The sequence below is a fragment of the Myotis brandtii genome, unplaced genomic scaffold, assembly GCF_000412655.1.
Source record: "Myotis brandtii unplaced genomic scaffold, ASM41265v1 scaffold1423, whole genome shotgun sequence".
Classification (NCBI taxonomy): domain Eukaryota; kingdom Metazoa; phylum Chordata; class Mammalia; order Chiroptera; family Vespertilionidae; genus Myotis; species Myotis brandtii.
The window spans coordinates 1203630-1225182 of NW_005355087.1; the positions used below are offsets into that span (position 1 = coordinate 1203630).

At 39.4% G+C, this 21553-nt stretch overlaps 1 protein-coding gene across 4 annotated transcripts in view; it reads left to right on the forward strand.

Annotated features, from left to right (window-relative positions):
- PLD1 (phospholipase D1, phosphatidylcholine-specific) overlaps window positions 1–21553 on the forward strand; it is a 220151-nt gene that overhangs the window by 94237 nt on the left and 104361 nt on the right. For all 4 annotated transcript variants that reach the window (XM_005860878.2, XM_005860877.2, XM_005860880.2 and 1 more), the window contains 5 exons: window positions 12670–12860; window positions 13127–13254; window positions 18403–18548; window positions 18773–18878; window positions 20135–20200. In XM_005860878.2, the coding sequence (XP_005860940.1) occupies window positions 12701–12860; window positions 13127–13254; window positions 18403–18548; window positions 18773–18878; window positions 20135–20200 (606 nt within the window). In that variant the 5' untranslated portion in view covers window positions 12670–12700. The remainder of the gene's footprint in view (window positions 1–12669; window positions 12861–13126; window positions 13255–18402; window positions 18549–18772; window positions 18879–20134; window positions 20201–21553) is intronic.

The following is a 21553-nucleotide window of genomic DNA, read 5'->3' on the forward strand; positions in this document are numbered from 1 at the left end:
GAGAGAGAGAGAGAGAGAGAGAGAAGGAAGCCCCTTTGGGAGGCTGAGCAGTCAGACAGCATGGAGCATGTTTGGTCAATCCAGCTGAACAAAGAAACATAATACCTTTGAAAGCTTGGTTATGAAGTCACAGCGAGAGAAGTGAGAGGTAGAGGGGAACATACATGTAACTGAGATGCTTGAGAATGTTTTAATGGTCGTAGGAGAAAACCATGAGAGCAGGGAGGTTGATAAGGGAGTTGATTAATGGCCTGTTGAGAGGAGGATTGGAAACAAACACAGATGAGAGACAGGAGAGGTGGGAGGAGGAGCCCTCTTCTCTAGTTTTGTTGGGAAGGAGGCGAATACATAGGGTAAGGAGAGGAGTAATGAGAAATTCCTTCCCCAAAGCCCGTGTTTTCACGGTGCGGTAAATGCATGAGGCCACTTTGTATCCCCAGAGCCTAGCACGGTGCTCAGCACATTGTGGTTGCTCAGTCAATGCCTACCGAGTGATTTACCATCATCCTGAGTCGCTTGAGAAACCCCGAAACACAGCCCGATTGGAAAGCAAGCTGGCTTGACAGGCCGGCTGGTACAGACTGCCTCTCTGCCGTTCACTGGAGTCTGACAGGCTGTCTTTCAGTTTGCCATGTCTCGTTAGCATTGATGAGATCCAGATGTGGCGGAGCCAGGTGTCACTGGAAAGCTCTGTTCCTTAGTCACAGTCACAGGAGTGGCTGTTTCTTGCGCAAGAACCAGTGAGGCTGGCAGCCTGTCCACACCTACTGAGCAGAGTCTGGCTGCAGCTGAGACAGAAGTGGTTTATCCTGTCTGTCTGGTCGTCATTCTTACACACCTTGGATATGGTCCAAAGCTGCATTATATGGGAAAAAAATCTGCTCCTGAAACAGACTTGTGCGAGCATGCAGGGTACAAAAGAGTTCTAGGCTCACCTCTGCTTCCTCTGCGTGACCCTGGGCCTCTTTCCTCTTAGTGCATTGAAGGGGTTGGACCAAATAAATAACAAGTTTCTCATGTGTAATAGATGTTACTGACCAGATGTCGTATCCTGATTTCATCACTCTAAAGATTGTATCCTCAGTTCTTACCCAGTGTCTACCACCAAATACATGTGCCATACAGGTTCATTGAATTGGATTGCGTGTGCGCACACATACACACACAGTAAAATAGTGCCCATTGATGGTATGATTAACTCTTAATTTAATCAATTTCTTCTCAACAAATGCTAAAGACATGAGATAGATTAGACTTGATTTCTTTCAGAGAAGACAAGAAGCTTAAAGCCTCTGATGTGCAGAGGTTAGAAGAATTAGGAGACCATATCCAGGCTCAGAGGAGAAAGTGGGCTGTGATCACCTAGTGATGCTAGTCATGTGGATGGGATTGGAGAGTCTGGACACAAGTCAAAACATGGTCATTCTGGGATTTGTATGATAGAGAGGAAAGGAATGACAAATGCATTGAATTTCCTACTTTTCTGTGTTAGTGTCTGTTACCAATGTTTTATTTTTTTTTCACTTCACTTGGCTAGCATATCAGTATTTGATGATTGATGTGCCTTTCCTAGTAATGATACTAATAGTAACCATAATATTTATAATATCAACTATGTATTGAGTTCTTACTTTGAGTCAGGTTCTGGGTTAAGTACTTTACATGCAATACTTGACCATCCTATTAGGTAAGATTAGCCTCATTTTACAGATGATAGAACTGAGGTTCAGAGAGACCCAGAGTAATATAAGTAAAGCAAGAGGTTACTAGTTATAAGACTAATAAAAGGCAAAGCCAGAATTAAAACCCCATGTTTTAAACCCAGGTGGCTACTCAGGGCCTGTACCTTGGTTACAGATAAGCCAAAGGAGTGAATAAGGATGGATTGGGGGAGAGGAGTGGGGGTTGAACATGGGGATCTTGTAACAGGTTAAACCCAGTAGATTCAAAGTTCTCACCTAATTTTTAATTGACTAGTAATTTTTAAAAATACAGCTAAGAGTTTTGAGTGCTTATTGTATATATTCATGGGGATGATCCAGCTTCTTGTCCCTAAAAGTTTACAATATCACAGAGAACATGAGGCATGCTCCCAAACTTCTGAGATACTTCTATGCCACCAGAGACATAGAAGCCAAGTGCTGCGAAGCTTACTCAAGAGAGATGTTACCTGTACCTTTGTGGGAGGGGTGGAGGAGAGCCAGGAAAGTGTTAGCAAGAGTGAGTGTGGAAAGTCTCATCATGCAGAGAAGTGGAGGAGGGGCTATTTAAAGTAACAGGAGAACATGCATGGGTGGGGGGAAGTCCAGGGCCTAATGTATAGCTTAGTGCATAATTATAAATCAAACACTACTGTAACCTCTGCTCAGGTCCAGAAACAGACTTTTGCCAGCCACTCTGGAAGCCCTTCCCACATGCTCTGTCTCAGTGCCACCCCCTGATCCCCACAATCATCACTACCCTTGTGTTTCGTTATAATTTTGTCACTAGAGTGTGCATCCCTAGACACTAGAGTTTAATATTGTCTGTTCATTTTTTAGAAGTCATTCTTCCCCTTTGTTCTTCAGATTGGACCGATTCTATTGGTCTGTCTTCAAGTTCACTGGCTCTTTCTGTCATTGCCATTTTGATGTTAAGCCCATCTAGTGATTTTTTTTTTTCCTGCTGAAATTTTCCTATTAGTTTGTTCATCAAAAGCAGTTTCCTTTATATCCTCGAACATGTTATAATAGTTGCTTTAAAAATCCTTGTCAGATACTAATTAAACGTCTCAGGATGGGTCTCCATCAATAGCCATTTCTCTTCAGAACACATCACATATATCTTTTTCTTCTATGTCTAGTAAGTGTAGGTGACATGTGACTAATAGATTGCAGAAACTCTGGATTCAGTTATGTTTCTTTCAAGAGTTTTTTGCTTGTGTTTTTTGTGTATTGAAAAATAGTAGGCATTTAACTTGGCTGGACTTATATTACACACTCTATATTTCTGCAGTAGCAGAAATCTCTGTTGAAATAATTTTAGTATGATCTGAGTTGCCTTGGAGTGTACCTCTTGCCTGCATGATTCAAAGGTTAGTATATGCAGAATTTGACACCACCCCCCTGTGTGGCTCTCTTCTTTCCAGGACTTCCCACTTCACTTTTCAGCTTTTGTGATTGGCATGAAACCTGTTCTGTGGTTCTTCAAGCCAGGAAGATTATGGATTTTCTGAGTTTTAGTTACCCAACTTGGCATGGACTCGGTCTGCCCTTAGACAAAAACAGTAACATTCCTTTCTTCCAAATATTAATTCCCTTCCAGTGTCTGCTTGCTTTTGACTGTTCTTTAGGCAGCTATTTTTTTTTTATATTTTGTCCATAATTTATAGTCATTATCCGTGGAATGGCTCATCTAATAGGAGCAAAACCTCCCCCATGACTAAAACCCAGAAGTTGTGATCCTGGATAATTTTGATGTAAAATTTTATTTTTTTGTTACCACAATTCCATGTAGTTTCTTCCCAGGGCTGCTGGGCATACGTCTTTTGGTTTCTTTTATACAGATAGTATAGTTCTTGATGGCTCTAGGTTTTTTATAGGAATTTCACTTCCAGGCCCCTGCCTTCCATAGTCCTGAGATCATGTCTCCTAACAGCCATGTGGGGACAGAAAAGTAATCCCAGACCCTTTATCCAAAATCAAAACCCTTTGGGCTTCTTCAGCTTCAGTTCCAATATATCCATCTGACTTTAATTTGTTTCTTCATTCTTAGAAACTGAAAGCATTCCTTCATTATTGTTTTTGTTGCTGCTCTCTCTCCTTTTATCCTTCACTACATATTTTCTAAAAATGATTACAATTTATTCAGCAGTTCTATGTTTGTAGTGGGAAAGGGAGCACCTACATTAGTTTAATCCATTTTGTTTCTAGATGTTTGTAGCAGTGTTTTCTACAGTGGGCAACGTAAGACCATCTCCTGAATACAACTCTGGCTGCTAATTCCTGTATTCAGGAGGGGACTGAATTATGGTATGGATACATGATATTGGACAGAGGTCTCTTAGCTCTTAGAATAGCTGAGGATATAGGACCTACAAACATTATTTCAGCATTTACTACAGCCCAAACTCTAAGCCACTCACTTTATACCATTTAATTCTTACAACTCCTTATTTTAATAGTATTACCTCCATTTTACACATTTGGAGGCTGAGACTTAAGAGCTGTAAATAACTAGTTTTACCATAAGTCAAGCTCGTTGACTCAAAATTATATATTTTCCATGGTACTCTGCTGCCTCAACAAACATTTTTTGTAAGTATTACACATAGGTAAAAAGTTGAGATTTGCCGTGTTTACCAGTAGTTGTGACAAAATTTGAGAGCTCATTAGCAACAGAGAATGTCTAGAGGAGTTTACCCATGTGTTTGCCAGTTTCATTCTTCTCATAGGTGAAATTCGTGGATCATTGAAACACTAATTAAACTGACACTAACAGATTGTTTGCTCATTCCTTTGGAGGAAAGTGAAAAAATGAGTCAGAATTTCAACAGTTGGAAAGCATTTTAATGTTTAACAAGGTCAATATGAGGGAACATAGCTTCTTCTAGCTAAACGGGACTGATATCATGAGATACAAAGATCAGTATTAAGAAAAAGAATCAATAATAGTAGAAATGATTATATTAAAACCCTTGAATTAATATCTATAGATCTGTGATTGACATGTTTTTGTTCAAAACAACATTGTGTTCAATAAGAAAAATCTTTATTCAATATTCAGAGCTAGTGAAAGAAAATTTTTCTTAAAGTCATTTTTAAAAAATAACTTTTTGCTTTTCAATTATAGTTAAGACACAATATTATATGCATATCAGGTGTACAACATATTGTGATTAGACATTTATAAGACTTATGAAGTGATAACCCCAATAAAGCTAGTACCCTCTGACACCATACATAGTTATTACAATATTACTCACTATAGTCCCGATGCCGTACTTTACATCCCTGTGATTGTTTTATAACTGGCAATTTGCTCATTTTAATCCCTTCTTCTTTTTCACCCATCCCCCCAAGACACCCTCCCATCTGACAACCACAAAAATGTTCTATCTACAAGTTTGTTTCTGTTTTGTTTGTTTGCTTTGAAGATTCAACATATATGTGAAATTATATGGTATTTGTTTTTCTCTGTCTGACTTATTTCACTTAGTATAGTACACTTTTGGTCCACGCATGTTGTCACAGATGGCAAGATTTCATTCTTTTTGTAGGGCCACGTAATATTTCATGTCTCTATGTACTACCTCTTCTTTGTCCATTAGTCTATCAATGGACAGACACTTAGGTTGCTTCCATGTCTTGGTTCTTGGTAATGCTGCCGTGAACATAGGGAAACAAACGTCTTTTTGAGTCAGTGCTTTGGGTTTCTTTAGATAAATACCAAGAAGTGGAATTGCTGGATCTTCTTTGTTTCTTGATATAGTCTTTGTTTTAAAGACTATTTTGTCCAAAGTAAGTATTGCTACCCCAGCTTTTTTTGTTTTCATTTGCATGAAATACCCTTTTCCATCCCTTTACTTTCAGCCTGTTTTTGTCTTTCAAGCTAAAGTGGGTCTCTTATAGGCAGCATAAGTAGGTACTATATAAGTTTATTTATTTATTTATTATTTTTTTCTTTATTGATTAAGGTATTACATATGTGTCCTTATCTCCCCATTTCCCCCCCTCATCCCCTCACCCCCCTGTTGTCTGTGTCCATTGGTTAGACTTATATGCATGCATACAAGTCCTTTGGTTGATCTTATATGAGCTTATTTTTATTTCTACTATTTACTTCAGCACAAAATGGATTTCTGCAGGAGATAGGATAATTCAGTGGTTCCTAGCTGGGCTGGTTCCTAGCCCAAGTTTCCTGGATAATAGAGCCCAAACTAAGGTAGGCTTTACTGAAAATAGCAAGAGTGAGGGGAGAAGAGAAGAGAGGCAGGGATATACGTAAGACAGTGCATTAACATAGCTTCACAAAACTCAGCTAATTGATTGGTCACATAGGATAGCTTCCAGACTGGCTGTGCTAAACATAAGAAATATTTATCCAAGACTTACTATATCACTAGAGATTGAATTTAGTACTTGAATCCACATTTATGAATTTTGCGTTTCAGGGAGCAAGTCAGTTCTATACAAATAATTGCTGTATAATGTGTTTGGGGAGATGATGGAGTATGGATCCACCAATTAATTTTCCATCATCATGAAAAATGGTAAAACAAGAAATCCTCATGACTCGATCAGTCAAGGAGGAATGCAGAGAGGCATACATCTGTCAGATGCTTAACAACCCTATTCTCACAGGTTGTGTGGCTTGGTTCCCACCCCTCACCCCCCACCCCCACAACCATTCACACACAACTCCTGAGAAAGTCAGGTTCCAGCATTTTCCCTGAATTAAGAAGTTTCAGGATGAGCCAGTGTCTTTGTAGGTCTAGCCAGAGGTGGGTGGAGCCCAGGCACCGCAGTCACTGGAGCTCCTGCTGTGGCATATCATAGAGGTTGTGCCAAAGGCCTGCCCTCAGCCAGGAAGGAGGACAATGGCTGGGGGTGTTAGGAAAGAGGTGAGAGTGGTGGTGATGGGGATGTCCATTGAGCCAGTGGCAGAGGCCAGGGAGGCAGGTGGGACAGAGCCATCCTGTGCAGTCCATACATGGGGGCCAGCCCCACCCCTCCAATGGTACAGCCTCAGGAAGCTGCTGTGGCTCCACATCCTTGATTCTAAATGAGATTGTTGTAAAGATTAGAAGTGATACTTGTAATGTGTGTTCAATGACTGGCCCAAAGTAGGCATTTAATAAATAACAGGTAATATTTTCCTCTCCACTCATATTTGAAATAGACATAAATTTCTCTTAACATTTGGGTATGTCTCTGGAAATAAAACATCTGTTTGAATTCAAAGATATGACTGAGATGAAGTAGAATAAGCTAGTTAGTACTGCAAATAGGGTGCTATTTAACCCTAGGACATATCACAGGAAATGACTAAGAAAGCTCATAGTAGAGATTAAAGGCCAAACAAGGAGGTCAAAGAATTTAGGCAAAATCATGAGAATCGAGGAATGATTTAACGCTAAAAATGCTTTATATAACTATAGGTTTGTTGTTGTCTTTAGGTAGGGAAAAGAGAGAACACGGGCTCCCATCCTGTTCTGTGGAGCCAGGAAGTCCAGATCATTTAGTACCATCATCTCCAATTATGACATCTGGGGAAAAGAAGCACTGTCAGTGTTAGGCCAAATGGAGACTTTGATAGGAAACCAGGAAAGGAAGCTAAGTATGTGGGAGTTCACTGGGCTTTGGTGGCTTCAAGATCAGATGAAATATGAAGCCCAGAGGGAAGACAGTGTTTGGTTATCACACTTAATAGCAAATCTACACTGTGTCCATTTCATAGAACAGAAGCTGAACCCTGGGAGATTGTTAATTGCCCAGGTTACACTGATGATAAGCATAAAACGAAGCTAGGTCATCTGACCTGTCCCTTATATCACTGACATGTTATTGTCTGTCCAAGGTTCATAGGAAGCCCTTTATAGATACTTGTGGAACTAATGTTCTTTTTTATAAAAAAATAACAACCCTCAAAAATCTAGTAAACATCAAGAGTCATTTTTTTTCAATGTGTTATTTTCTCAAAATATATAATCTGGAATGTGAAATATGGTATCATTTACTTTTTCCAAAGTCAGCTAAACCCAAGAAATATTTATCCAAGACTTACTATATCGCTAGAGATTGAGTTTAGTACTTGAATCCACATGTATGAATTTCGCATTTCAGGGAACAAGTCAGTTCTATACAAATCATTGCTGTATGTGTTTGGGGAGGTGATGGAGTATGGATCCACCAATTAATTTTATCATCATGAAAAATGGGAAAACAAGAAATCCTCATGACTCAGTTCAGTTTTAAATGACCTAATTATAATTCATTTTACATTCATACCTTAAGATGTGATTTTTGGTTTAAAAATCCATTGTATTTGTTTCTCTTCGTAAGCACAAATAACATATTGAAAACCAAAGGGGGGACTTTTGCATGTTATTTTAGAAAGGAAAGCAAGAACTAAATCACAGCCCTAGCCGGTTTGGCTCAGTGGATAGAGGTCAGCCTGCGGACCGAAGGTTCAGTTCTGGTCAAGGGCATGTACCTTGGTTGCAGGCTCCTCCCGGGCCTTGTTTCTCCCTGTCTTTTCCTCTCTCTTCCACTTTCTCTAAAAATCAAAAACCAATGGAAACATATTGTCAGGTGAGGATTAAAAAAGAAAAAGAAGAAGTAAATCATAGTTATTTTCACAGAATGAATCTTGAGTTTTTTGTTATTGCCGTTCCCCCTTTGAATTGTTTTATTCCAAGTATATGTAAAATAAGGAGCAGAGTCTTCTGGTGTCAACCCTGCTGCCACCCCCAGTTCCACCTCTGGCTGGGTAAATAGCTGGACTTTGGAGTCAGATAAACCAGGGTGGGTCCAGCTCTATCACTTCCCAGCTGAGTAGCCCTGGGCAAGTTGCCCACCCTTTCTAGGCTTCTCATCTTAAAAATGGGGGTAACAATGGGACCCAGCTCCTAAGATTGTTGTGAGGATTCAGTAAGATCATGCAATTAATTTCTTTGGTATAATGCCTGGCATATGGTATATACTCAGCCAATATTAGCTAATGCTAATATTTATTTTAATATTAATAGTCACGGTTGATAATCTTATTATTGTATTTTGTCTAAGGCAATGTTTATGTATGGGCTATTTGGAAAGGAAAATATCTGCTCCCTTTGATGTTCTACTTCGCAATCGTTTTGAAAATTAAGATCAGAGGAAAACTCTAGCTTTCTCTGATTTCAACACTGCAAAACTGGAGGTAATTAAGTGTTCCCTGCAAAGATTTTTAATTCCAGTATTCAACACCAGAAAAACACACACAACCCTATTTACTTCCCAGATACAGATGCAAACAGAAATAAAACACAGCTGCGGTTATTGCTCCATGGGCACCATCTCTACTTGGTACCAAAAGAGATAATAATCTTGCAGTATAATTTTATAAGGAGGTAACAAAATCAATTACATTATCTCAAGTGTAAACACTGAAGCCCTTATCCTCTTTCTGGTTAAGATAGGCTGTAACTGTGGCAGCTGCTCACCCACTATTATAGATTATTTTAGCTGACAGAAAACAGGGCTAATTAATGAAGATTTGACTAGAAGTATAGATGGCCTTACAGCTTGATATTTAAGAATGATACCAGCAATGCAATTGTTGAATGAGGAGTCAACACAAAGCAACCATGGACACAAGTGAAGGCAGTGATGGACAAATCATTTGGTTCACTTTTCATTATTAAATGGTAAAGTCTTCAGAAAAAAAAACTTGAACAAATCTGTAAACCCTTTGGGTTCACTGAAATTCCACATGATCTTATAAGATTTTATGAACCATACAAATCAAAGGCTAAGAAGAAATTTAGGAGGCTGTAGGGATATGTTGTTTCCATAATTGTAATGACTGGGGGGATAGTAGAGTCTTTCCCAAGATCTGGTGATGAAAGTAGAGAATATATTTTGTTGTTATAGAATTTAAATTTCATATAAAAGATTAATCTGTAGACATTCAAGCCTATAACATAAAATTAGTATTTTGAACCTCTCTAACCAAGTTCATGAGATTTCAGTCAGACAGGTCTGCTTTATGAACTCAACACTGACACAAGTTGACTGCCTTGGACAAGTTACTTAACTAAATCTTTCAGAGCAATCATAAATACCAGGTAGCATCATTGTGAGTATTAAATAAAATAACCGCTAACATTGGGCTTAGCACAAGTAAACACTTGAGGATAAATAAGAGGATTCCTGTGTTTCTTTTCTCATTCTCCTTTAAATTTTTCACATGTTTATGTTTCTTTTCTCTATATCTGAAATAAGATATTTATTTTAGCTTGATCCAGTGACTCTGTAGTGTTTATTCCAATTACATACCGTGTATAGATTATTCTGGTTTCTGTACATCTTAAGTTTAACATTCATTTTTAACATTAACCCTCTGTCCAAAGGGAAAGTCATTTGGAGTAACCCTTGTTTTCCTTTGCTATGCTAAGAACCTTGGCAGAGTTAATCATAAGTCCATTTAATCAATAGAAAATACCTAAACGCTTTATGAATTCACAAACAGCAATGAGATGATATAATTTCTTAATTGTTTTTCCTTGTCTCATTTCCTCTAAAAGTTTTTCATTGCCTTGCATTTTAAATAAAGCAAGACCTGGGTTATGATCAGCATCTCATAAGTGTTTGTTGAATGGAGAGGGAAGGAAATAAATGTTTTAATTGTGAGTAGAAACAACAGCTCCTTAATGGAGGCCTAACAGACTTCAATTAACTTATGCAGGTTAAAGAACATTCTGCCACCTGCTTCCACTATTTATATGAAAACTACTTGGTTTAATTTCTTGGTACAGGAGAAGGGTTATTTATGTGAATTACATTGTAAAGGAAGGCTGAACAATTTATAGCATCTTTTTCCTATAGTTAGGGTTTTAATGTTAGAGGTTCTCTAGAGATGAAATGGCTCAACCTCCTTAATTTATAGAGGAGGAAACCAAGGCCCTGAGAATTTAAATGGCTTCATCTTTTGGTGCTGAGCTGCAAGAGAAATCCATTTCTTCCTCTCCTTTTCATTTGAGTTTGCTCCTTGCCCGAACATGTGCTTTACTAAAACTTCCATCTATCCCAGGGGCACTTATATATCTACACAAAATGTGCAGGAAGATAAAGACCAAGGGTGAGAACATCAACTCTTGGATCAGAGAGAACTGCTTTCGGATCCCTTCTCCTACGTGACCTGGACCAGATTGTCCAAAGTATTTGTCATGTTACCCTAATCTGTTAATGCCTTGGTTTCCTTATCTCTAAAGGAGGGATGACAAACTCTTGTCATCTTCAAAAGAAATAACCCTTCACAGATTTATTATTGAGGCTCAATGTAATAATGCATATAAAGTATTATCACTAAACCAGGTGATGCTAAGCAATAGTATGTTATGACAATATAAATTCGAAGTGGGAGAGAATGTTGAAGGGGAGCAATGTAGACAAGGAGAGTCCTATATTTTGCTAATAGTAAGCCATAGATTTGGCTCCAGGCTTCCTTTCAGCCAACACAGAAAAAGAAACGTGATTGATCACATAGCTCAGATATAACTTAGTTATGTTAATTATATATATCCGGCCAAACCAGAATCACTCTCTTCTACTCCCAGCCAAGATCTCTTTCTATCAGACACAGCAGTATAGGGTTTTAAAGACTTGTTGAGTTACATTAAATGCTGCTCAAGTTTCCAGAGACTATCTCTTAGCATTTCCTGCAGAGCCCTCCAGCTTTTTGATAGCACCTGCAGGACAAAACCCAGCTGTCTTCCACTCAGCACATGCCATTCTCAAGAAGGCCAAGTCCTTGGAGGAGGCCAGGGATGAATTTGAGGTTATGTAGCTTCTTTCCCTCACCCACGTCAGACATTCCTTAGTCATGGGGACCAGCCTTATTATCTTTGCATATTCACTCATTGCATCTCACAGAGAGTGAATGATGGGTGCTCAGTAAATGTTTGTGATTTGCAGTCATAGATGAGCATGTGTGAAGGAGTTACAGGTATGAGAGCCCTCCTCTTTCAGGTCCTGGTTGTAACAGAGAGGTTATTTCAGGCAAGACGGATTTTTCATCCAACTCTGATGACAATGCTCAAGGCTTAAATCTCAGTATTTTAAATGAAAAATGAAATCGATATGAACTCCTCTTCCCTGGGCACTGATGTGCAGTGACTTGTGTTATTAAATGTCGGAATGAAATAGAACCAGTTTTCTTAAAAAAAGGAGAGAAGTATAATTCTAGCACCTCTTGTATCTTTCGGAAAAGGTATATTAATCAATTACCTTTCAAGACATGTACGTCAGTATAACTCATGTAATGGCCAAAACCTATCTCAAAAAGTTAGTATACACCTTGCCTCGAATGTCACCTTCAGAGGAAATGTAGAAAGGTTATGCTATCGCAAAGTTATTTTAAAATCTACATATTGAAATTATTATAAAATGACCTACATTTTCTTTAGAAAAATAACCCTTAGACACAGACAATATGCGGTGAAGGCCTGGGGGGTGGAGTGGAGGGGAGCAAGGTAGAAGGGATCAATGGGGAGGAAAGGAGGACATTTGTAATATTTTTGACAATAAAGTTTAAAAAAAATATTTCAAGTTGCTTATTTTTTATGTTCTTTTTTTTTTGCCATGTATTTGAGTTAATCAGTTCCCTTTTTTTTGAATAATCATTCCCAAACCAATCTCCCCTTGAGTCTCTCTTCACTTATCCAGGTTAATAAAATTGGATGAGATATATGTTAACCTTTACTCAATGTGGTATTTCTTTATCTTGCTTGCTTCCAGTTAGGTATCCAACTCCAGTTTACTTTATAAGCTAGGAGTCCTTTCATGTTAAACAGGAAGATAAATTGAGAGGTTGTTTGAGATAACTGGGGCTTACATAGAGTTGTTTCTATATGCTGTATCTAAACCTGGATTTAAATTGCAAATAGGATTTTATTTGACCAAAATCATAAGTCCTTTTCTTCTTTCCCAGCCCCTTTGCTTTTACCCTGTCCGAAGCCAGCATGTCGCTGAAAACTGAGCCAATAGTAAACATATCTGCGCTGCAGAAAATCGCTGCTGACATGAGTAATTTGATAGAAAACCTGGACACGCGGGAGCTCCACTTTGAGGGAGAGGAGGTGGACTACGATGTGTCTCCCAGCGATCCCAAGACACAGGAAGGTAAAGACGGAGGGCCTGAGCCAGGAGAAGGGAGTTTATCAGGGTGGCTTGGCAGAGCACAGATTTGAAATAACCAGCAAATGACTGATCTTCCTCGCTGATGTCATAACACGGGGCTAAGACTGTTTCGTTAACTGTTTTCTCATCGTTGCACATTACGATTCTTTTTTAAAAAAAAAAAGCCTGCAAAAGGCAAGTTATGCTACTATCATGTATTCTTGCAATATCATTGTGTTCTTGCAATAACTTATTTATTTGTTTTTTAGTGTATATCCCTTTCTCTGCTATTTATAAGACTCAAGGATTTAAGGAGCCTAACGTACAGACGTACCTCTCTGGCTGTCCAATAAAAGCCCAAGTTCTGGAAGTGGAGCGCTTTACGTCTACAGCAAGGGTCAGCGCCTTTATGGACTCAACTTGTATTAGTCAATGTGTACGAATGAACACCCTGACTTCCATTTCCTTTCTCCCAGCTATGCCTGTGTTTTAGCTTTTCACTTGTTTGTTTAGTTTTGTTTATCACTTCCAAGTCCTCATCACCTCTCAAGGTTTTGCTTTCTTCCCATTTAGTCTTTATTCTCATATGCCTCTTTCCCTATCCTGGAAAATACATTAAAAAAAAAAAAGGCAGCCCTGACCGGTTTGGCTCAGTGGATGGAGTGTCGGCCTGCGGACTGGAGGGTCCCAGGTTTGATTCTGGTCAAGGGCATGTACCTCGGTTGCGGGCACATCCCCAGTGGGGGGTGTACAGGAAGCGGCTGATCAATGTTTCTGACTCTCTATCCCTATCCTTTCCTCTCTGTAAAAAATCAATAAAATATATATATTTTTTAAAAAGGCATTTAAGGCAATGTGGAAGTTTACTAGTAATAAATTGCAAAGTGCCTCTCCTAGTCTTCCTTACTCCACAGTTTTCTGTTCAATGTGGATTCCTGGGGCATAACCATTCCCCCTAGAATGCCAGATAAGTGCAGCTTTCCTAGTGCTTGTTAAGTAAGAATAGAATGATGCTACCCAGCTCTTGAGAGAAAAACAACAACAACAACAAAAAAACCCAAAACAGGATACTGCAGTGGCTAGTGCCATTACCCAAAGTACGGCTGAGAGAATCCTGCTGGCAGATCCTGCCTCTCTGGCTTGTTCCTGGCACCTGTCCTTCGGGCCCCATGCACAAGTTTTCCCTTTGAGCGCTGTTCCCACCCACCTTGGTGTGCAGCCTTTCCTCTAGGCCAGTGGTCGGCAAACTCATGAGTCAACAGAGCCAAATATCAACAGTACAACGATTGAAATTTCTTTTGAGAGCCAAATTTTTTAAACTTAAAATATATAGGTAGGTACATTGTTATTAACTTAATTAGGGTACTCCTAAGGCTTAGGAAGAGCCACACTCAAGGGGCCAAAGAGCTGCATGTGGCTTGTGAGCCGCAGTTTGCCAACCACAGCTAGGCCAAGCATGTCAAACTCACAGCCATTTAAATGAGGCATGTGGCCCGTTGGCTGTGAGTTTGACATGCTTTCTCTAGGTTCTTCCTATGAGTTGGGTCCATATCCCCCTGGTACACCACTGAGCAACACCACCCAGAAGTGTCTCTAAGATGACATTTGCCTTCTTATTTGCCTACCAGCTTTTAAACTGAGAGGCAGTAATGTGGGGGTAACTGCAGCCTCAGAGCCAGACTGCAGGGTTGAATTCCTTGGCTTTGTGACCTCTCATAAGTTACTTAACCTCTCAGTTTCTCAGAGTCCTCATCTGAATAATGCAGTGGTTCTCAACCTTCTGGCCCTTTAAATACAGTTCCTCATGTTGTGACCCCCAATCATAAAATTATTTTCGTTGCTACTTCATAACTGTAATGTTACTACTGTTATGAATCGTAATGTAAATATCTGATATGCAGGATGGTCTTAGGCGACCCCTGTGAAAGGGTCGTTCGACCGCCAAAGGGGTCGTGACCCACAGGTTGAGAACCACTGGAATAATGGGTATAATAGTGCCTATCTTCTAGGCTTGTTATGAAAATTTAATAATAATACACATAATATTATACAAGTATATTATATATTGTACTATACGAATATTGAAGCCACCAAACCACAGACTTCTCTCTTTGCATATACTCTTCTGTTAGTCAAGTGAGTTTGGCTGAGTTCTGTTTTGTTTTATTTCTTTTATTTTTCAATTACAGTTGACATACAATATTATATTAGTTCTGGTGTACATCTCAGTGATTACACTAGATATCTTACTAAGTGATCAACCACAATAAGTCTTGTACCCATCTGAGGCCATACATAGTTATTAGGATATTGCCTGTATTCCCTTTGCTGTACTTTACGTCCCCATGACTACCCTATAACATCCAATTTGTACTTCTTAATTCCTCCACCTCTTTACCTTAGTCTGTATGAGAAAGCTAAGGATTATCCATATACTACTTAGTGTTTCATTGACTAAGAAATATGAACTACATTCTTGCAGATTGAATGTGATTCCAGGTAAATAAAATGATCCCTTTTCTGATGATTCAATACATCCTCTGTGCCAGCTCATGGCTAAGCACTTCTCTTTTCACTCTTGTGACAACCCGATGAAACAGATGTTATCACCTGCCCTCCCAGGCTGGCGATCTTCCATCTGCCCCTCTAGCTCCTCCACCCACCTGCCCCACCCTTCTTTCTGCTGTGTCCTCTTGGAGAGCCCAGATAGGAGATTGAGGTCACCCAGGATGGCTGTGTCCCTTGACCAAAGGCCCCCATCTCCCCGCCAAAGCATCCCTCTTTCCACGGCTCTCTCCTTCCGTTCTAGCTCCTGGTCCTGCCAGTTGTCCTGCCACTTGTACCTTCAGGACCAGGGATGCCTTCACAAGTCCCAGGTGACTGTCCTGTCTTTATGGTTTCTTATCCCTGTAACATCTTCACTGGCAGGCAGTTCCTTTATTAAGACTCCTCAAATTATTCCAATTCCAAAGAATTCCAGTAATTCTGCTGGGATGTTGTCCCACACATGGTTGAGGCTTCACAGCTGGTAGGCTGCACCAAAGGACTTCAGTCCTTTAAAATTTTCAAAAAGGATGTGGCAGGCTGTTTCCATTGCACCGTACCGCCTCACAATTGCTAAGAAATTTAGTGTACAAGACGCATAGGATTTATGGGTGATGGATAAAACTTGGCATTTGCAATGTTTGGTTAAGTATTCAGTTTTCTCAGACTGGGAAGTAGAATCCTAAGAAATGTGGCAGCTTGCTTAAATTGCATAATTTTTCTTATTTATTTGACTTAAATTGAGCATTTTTCACTTGAATGCAAAGTTTCTGGCCATTCTGAGTTTTCCTGCACCCTTTTTTTTTGTGAAGCACAATGCAGGATGATGCAAGGTGAAAGGCAGCATATAATATCAGACCTAGAACTTGGTTCCTTTAACTTGTAGTTGTAGTAACCATCATGGATCCTAACTAGATGCAAAGCAAGTGCTACATTTGAATATTTATCAGTGATATGGCTGGATTTCAGATTTAAGAGCACAAGTTAAATAGACTCTCATGCTCATGTTTTATATACTACATCAATACAGAGTGGTCGTGCTTTAGAAATTTGAAAATATATGCCAAATACCAGTAACGAATGGCCACAGGCCAGGAATCACTCATGGGATTGCTGACACCAGAGCCTGGATAAACTAGCAGAGTAGGAGACATTTACTCTCTCCCATCCCAACATTTATGATGCCCAAGTCTCCTGGCAGGGCCCAGTGACCTCTAGGTGACCCAGAGTACCTATTCCCCTCCCCCCACCTCATCTTCTCCACCTTCCCCCCGACCCCAAACACTATGGATCTTCAAGATCTTCTGTGCTTTATTTGTAAATATCCCTCCATCTCATGACACCTTCTACTATATCAAAATCCCTACCCCCCAGGGCTATTAGCTTCTGATTGAAATAATTCACTAGTCACCAAGATATATTTTTATTTCATAAGACATAATTTTGAATTTTTAAATGAAGATTTATTTTGGTTAAGTTGCTGGGGAAAATATTTTGAGTGTAGGAAGATCTTGTGCTTCTTTTCCTCTAATGCACCTATGCCTTCCTGGTTACCGGTGGGGCTTCAGGGCAGGGAGATGTAGACAAGGAGGGACCTTGGAATGTATTTCAGAAGAAGGTATAATGCCATTTGTGAAAGGCAAAAGGTGGGCTAAGGTAGTGCTCCTGGAATGCATTCCTCCAGCTTCCCTGTCACCCCTCCAACTGTCTGCTCACTGCTCATACTTTTAGACAATCCCTGATGGCTAAGTAGGGCCTTCACTCACTGTCTCCTTGACTTGGTTTCTTGTTTCAGGTGTGTGTGCGTGTCTCTCTGTGTTTGTAATACTTTTAGCAAAAAAAAATAAATAAAAATTAATTTAAAAAAAAGCACAAGTTAAATAGACTCTCATGCTCATGTTTTATATACTACATCAATACAGAGTGGTCGTGCTTTAGAAATTTGAAAATATATGCCAAATACCAGTAACGAATGGCCACAGGCCAGGAATCACTCATGGGATTGCTGACACCAGAGCCTGGATAAACTAGCAGAGTAGGAGACATTTACTCTCTCCCATCCCAACATTTATGATGCCCAAGTCTCCTGGCAGGGCCCAGTGACCTCTAGGTGACCCAGAGTACCTATTCCCCTCCCCCCACCTCATCTTCTCCACCTTCCCCCCGACCCCAAACACTATGGATCTTCAAGATCTTCTGTGCTTTATTTGTAAATATCCCTCCATCTCATGACACCTTCTACTATATCAAAATCCCTACCCCCCAGGGCTATTAGCTTCTGATTGAAATAATTCACTAGTCACCAAGATATATTTTTATTTCATAAGACATAATTTTGAATTTTTAAATGAAGATTTATTTTGGTTAAGTTGCTGGGGAAAATATTTTGAGTGTAGGAAGATCTTGTGCTTCTTTTCCTCTAATGCACCTATGCCTTCCTGGTTACCGGTGGGGCTTCAGGGCAGGGAGATGTAGACAAGGAGGGACCTTGGAATGTATTTCAGAAGAAGGTATAATGCCATTTGTGAAAGGCAAAAGGTGGGCTAAGGTAGTGCTCCTGGAATGCATTCCTCCAGCTTCCCTGTCACCCCTCCAACTGTCTGCTCACTGCTCATACTTTTAGACAATCCCTGATGGCTAAGTAGGGCCTTCACTCACTGTCTCCTTGACTTGGTTTCTTGTTTCAGGTGTGTGTGCGTGTCTCTCTGTGTGTGTCTCTCTGTGTCTGTATTTGTGAGTTTGGAGCAATAGGATTTGTGGGAGTTTGTCTTTAGTGAGATTCTGAGTTTATCTTATGAATATTATAAGACGAACATTTAAGAGAATATTATTCTGTAATTAGTTGTTTTTTTAAAACATTTTACTTAAGTACTTACACAAAATAAGTAGGTTGGATTTAAGGGTACTTCCATGTTACTTATTAATTAGCTATTGTTCATTGAAAGATTTTGGAATTTTTGTTGTTATCTAAAATACCAATCCTTTTTATTTATCTCTGTAGGCACGGAGTATCAATCTTTACACTATTGAATTAACACATGGGGAATTTAAATGGCAAGTTAAAAGGAAATTCAAGCATTTTGAAGAATTTCACAGAGAACTGCTCAAGTACAAAGCCTTTATCCGAATCCCCATTCCCACCAGAAGGTAATTGTTTCAGAATTAATTATAAGGTTACCCAAATGTCCAAGTTGAGTGGAAAGAGTGTTTTATTCATATTATGAATTAACTGTCCATTGTTGGCAGATATGTTCTATTAAATGGAACCTACTATCTTCTAACAATAAGCCATCTCATGAAAGATATTAGAGAGCCGTGGCTCAAAGAATAATCTAATAAATGTGTGCACTGTGTGTGTGTGTGTGTTTCAGACACACATTTAGAAGACAGAATGTCAAAGAAGAGCCTCGAGAGATGCCAAGCTTGCCCCGTTCCTCTGAAAACACGATGAAAGAAGAACAGTTCCTTGGCAGGAGGGTAAGTCCTTCAAGTTCTTTTGTTCAGCACTTAATTTTGCAGCGTTGTAGCAACATGGATCTACTGAGGGGTGAGGAGGCTCTGGCTGCAATTTTTCGCAGCCCCTGACCCATCACCCAGGCTGGTGATTCCCCCTGGGATGAGTTAGGCAACCCTCTGTCCCCCAAGCTGTTCTGACCCTGGGAGGTCGCGTTTTTCCAGAAAAAGTGTCTCCTTTTGTAGGAGTGATGTTGTGAAGAAGCTGTCTTCCCTGCAGGGACCTCTATGGGCTCATTGTCAGTCAAGATTGAGCTCATTATTGAGAGCTTTGAGATCTTCTCTTTTTAAATCATACATTTGCATGCATTGGCTTCAGAATTTGAGTAGTTTGACCTAAATATATGTAGGGAATATATATATGAGGAGAGGAGGATAGAGTTGCACATGTACATCAGTAGGACAGAAACCTTAGGCCTGCTCTGCTTCAGTGATGTGGTCCTGCATAGGATAAATTAATTTTTTACTAGAAAATTCACAAACAAATGTTAGTTCTGTTTTGCCATCTGAAACTCTTATAGTCTGAAAGGGATGTTTGGTTTACCCTTTGTAGTTGTCATATTGTTTAAAATCTTTTTAGGGACTTGGAATACATATCTTTGAAGATGCCTAGACAAATAAAATTCTATGGTTTTGGGTTACCATGGGTACATACGCAAGTGCAGTTGAAAACGATAAACTATGGCTTTAACAGTTGGTACTTCAGCATGCATCGTAGTCAGTACAATTGACAACCCTCTCATCTCCTCTCACCTGAACATATTTGCAGTCAGAGTACAACTTACAAGAAAGTCTCTTTTTATTTAACTCCCTCCTTGGTTTCCCCCTGAAAATCTATTTAAAAATTGCAGTACATATTCCAGTAAATTCAGTGTTAGCATTGAGGAAATTCAAGTTTTTTATAAGATCAGCAAATGCTTTAAAACCACCTATTATGGGCAAGTCCTGTGCTAGTAATTATGGAAAATTAAAATAATATACTGCTGGGGCCTTGTCAGCAGCTTAGACCTAAGTATGTAAAAATTTAAGAAGAAGAGATTTAAATAACGCTTCAAGGGAACTATGCAAATAACTTCTTAATACTATTCAGGATTCCTTGTCTAGTGGTAACATTAATAAATCATTGAATAACTTACAGAAGGTGAGATGGACCAATGATCACATTATTGTCACTGTTTAAATTTTTCTGTAAGTGTGATGATGTTATTTCTTATCTACAGAAACAACTGGAAGATTACTTGACAAAGCTACTAAAAATGCCCATGTATAGAAACTATCATGCAACAGTAAGTACTATTTAGTGATTTAAATTTTGAACGTATAAAATCATAAATTGTCAACTAAATTTGGGTCATTTTATTAATGCAGGTATATGTATCCACTTTTGGATTATTCTTTGTGTTAAAATAAATGAAATGAACACAAAATTGATTTGACAGAAAGGATCTAGGTTATGGTGATGCTATTTTAAGATACAAAATATAACTGATATGTCTGTAACAGTGGATTTAAATGAACTTGAAATGCTGCTATAGGCTAGATTATCTAGAAATCAGCCTACTTTTCTCCTCAGGCTTCCAGAATAAAGTCCCAAAACATTTCTAACCCTTAAGAGAAAACTTTAAGTAGGAAGTGATGAAAACAGTTGAGCAGACCTGAATGCCCAGAGATTTTACAGAGCATGCTGTGAATGCCATCTGATCAGCCTGTGATGCTTATGAAAGGCCTGTCTTTTCGTGTGAAAGTGAGAAGCCTGGGAAAGAAACTATTGGAAAATAAGAGATGGTGGGACTTGCAGGCAGCTGGGAGGCACACAGGGCGGGAGAGTGGGCTTACAGGATAGCAGAAAACACTGAGCTGTGCTGGCTTACAGGCCCTTGAAGGTGCTGTGTTTGTAAAGGGTTAGCCTTCACTTACCTGAAGGTCCAGGTAACTGAGAATGCACTGGGTTATTAGACTTTGTGTCTGTGTTTGTATGAACTGTATTGCTGTGGGGTTGGATGAATGTATGTGGTGTCTGTGCAGAACTTGAGAGTAGGTGCCTTGACCGGGAATTGAATGAACTGAGACCCTTTGGTCCAAGGACCAACACTCTCACTACTGAGAAAACTGGCCAGGGCTCTTCCTACTTCTATATGATCACACTGGATGAGTTAATATTTAGATAGCTTCCTTTTCCTCCAGGAGTTTTAATTCTTCTTTTCCTCCTTGAGGTTCTGAAAAGCAAAGTGTCCTAGTGTTTTTGTGGATTTAATATCAGATGGTTCCCTCAGAGATGATTGGTAATTCATTCTGTTTTCTCTACTCATTTGTAAAATGAGGATATTTCACCTCTTCTCAAGGCATATATGTATTTAGAAAAAAACAATAACATATACAATTTCTTCTTTGTTTTTCTTTTCCCCCCCTTTATTGATTAAGGTATTACAAATGTGTTCTTATCCCCCCGTTGTCTTCTCACCCCCCCAATCCTGCCCTCACCCTCACCCCTGTTGTCTGTGTCTATTGCTTATGCTTATATGCATGCATACAAGTCCTTTGGTTGATCTCTCCCCCTTTCCCCCACCCTCCCCTACCTTCCCTCTGAGGTTTGAGCATTTGATCGATGCTTCTCTGTCTCTAGATCTGTTTTTGTTCAT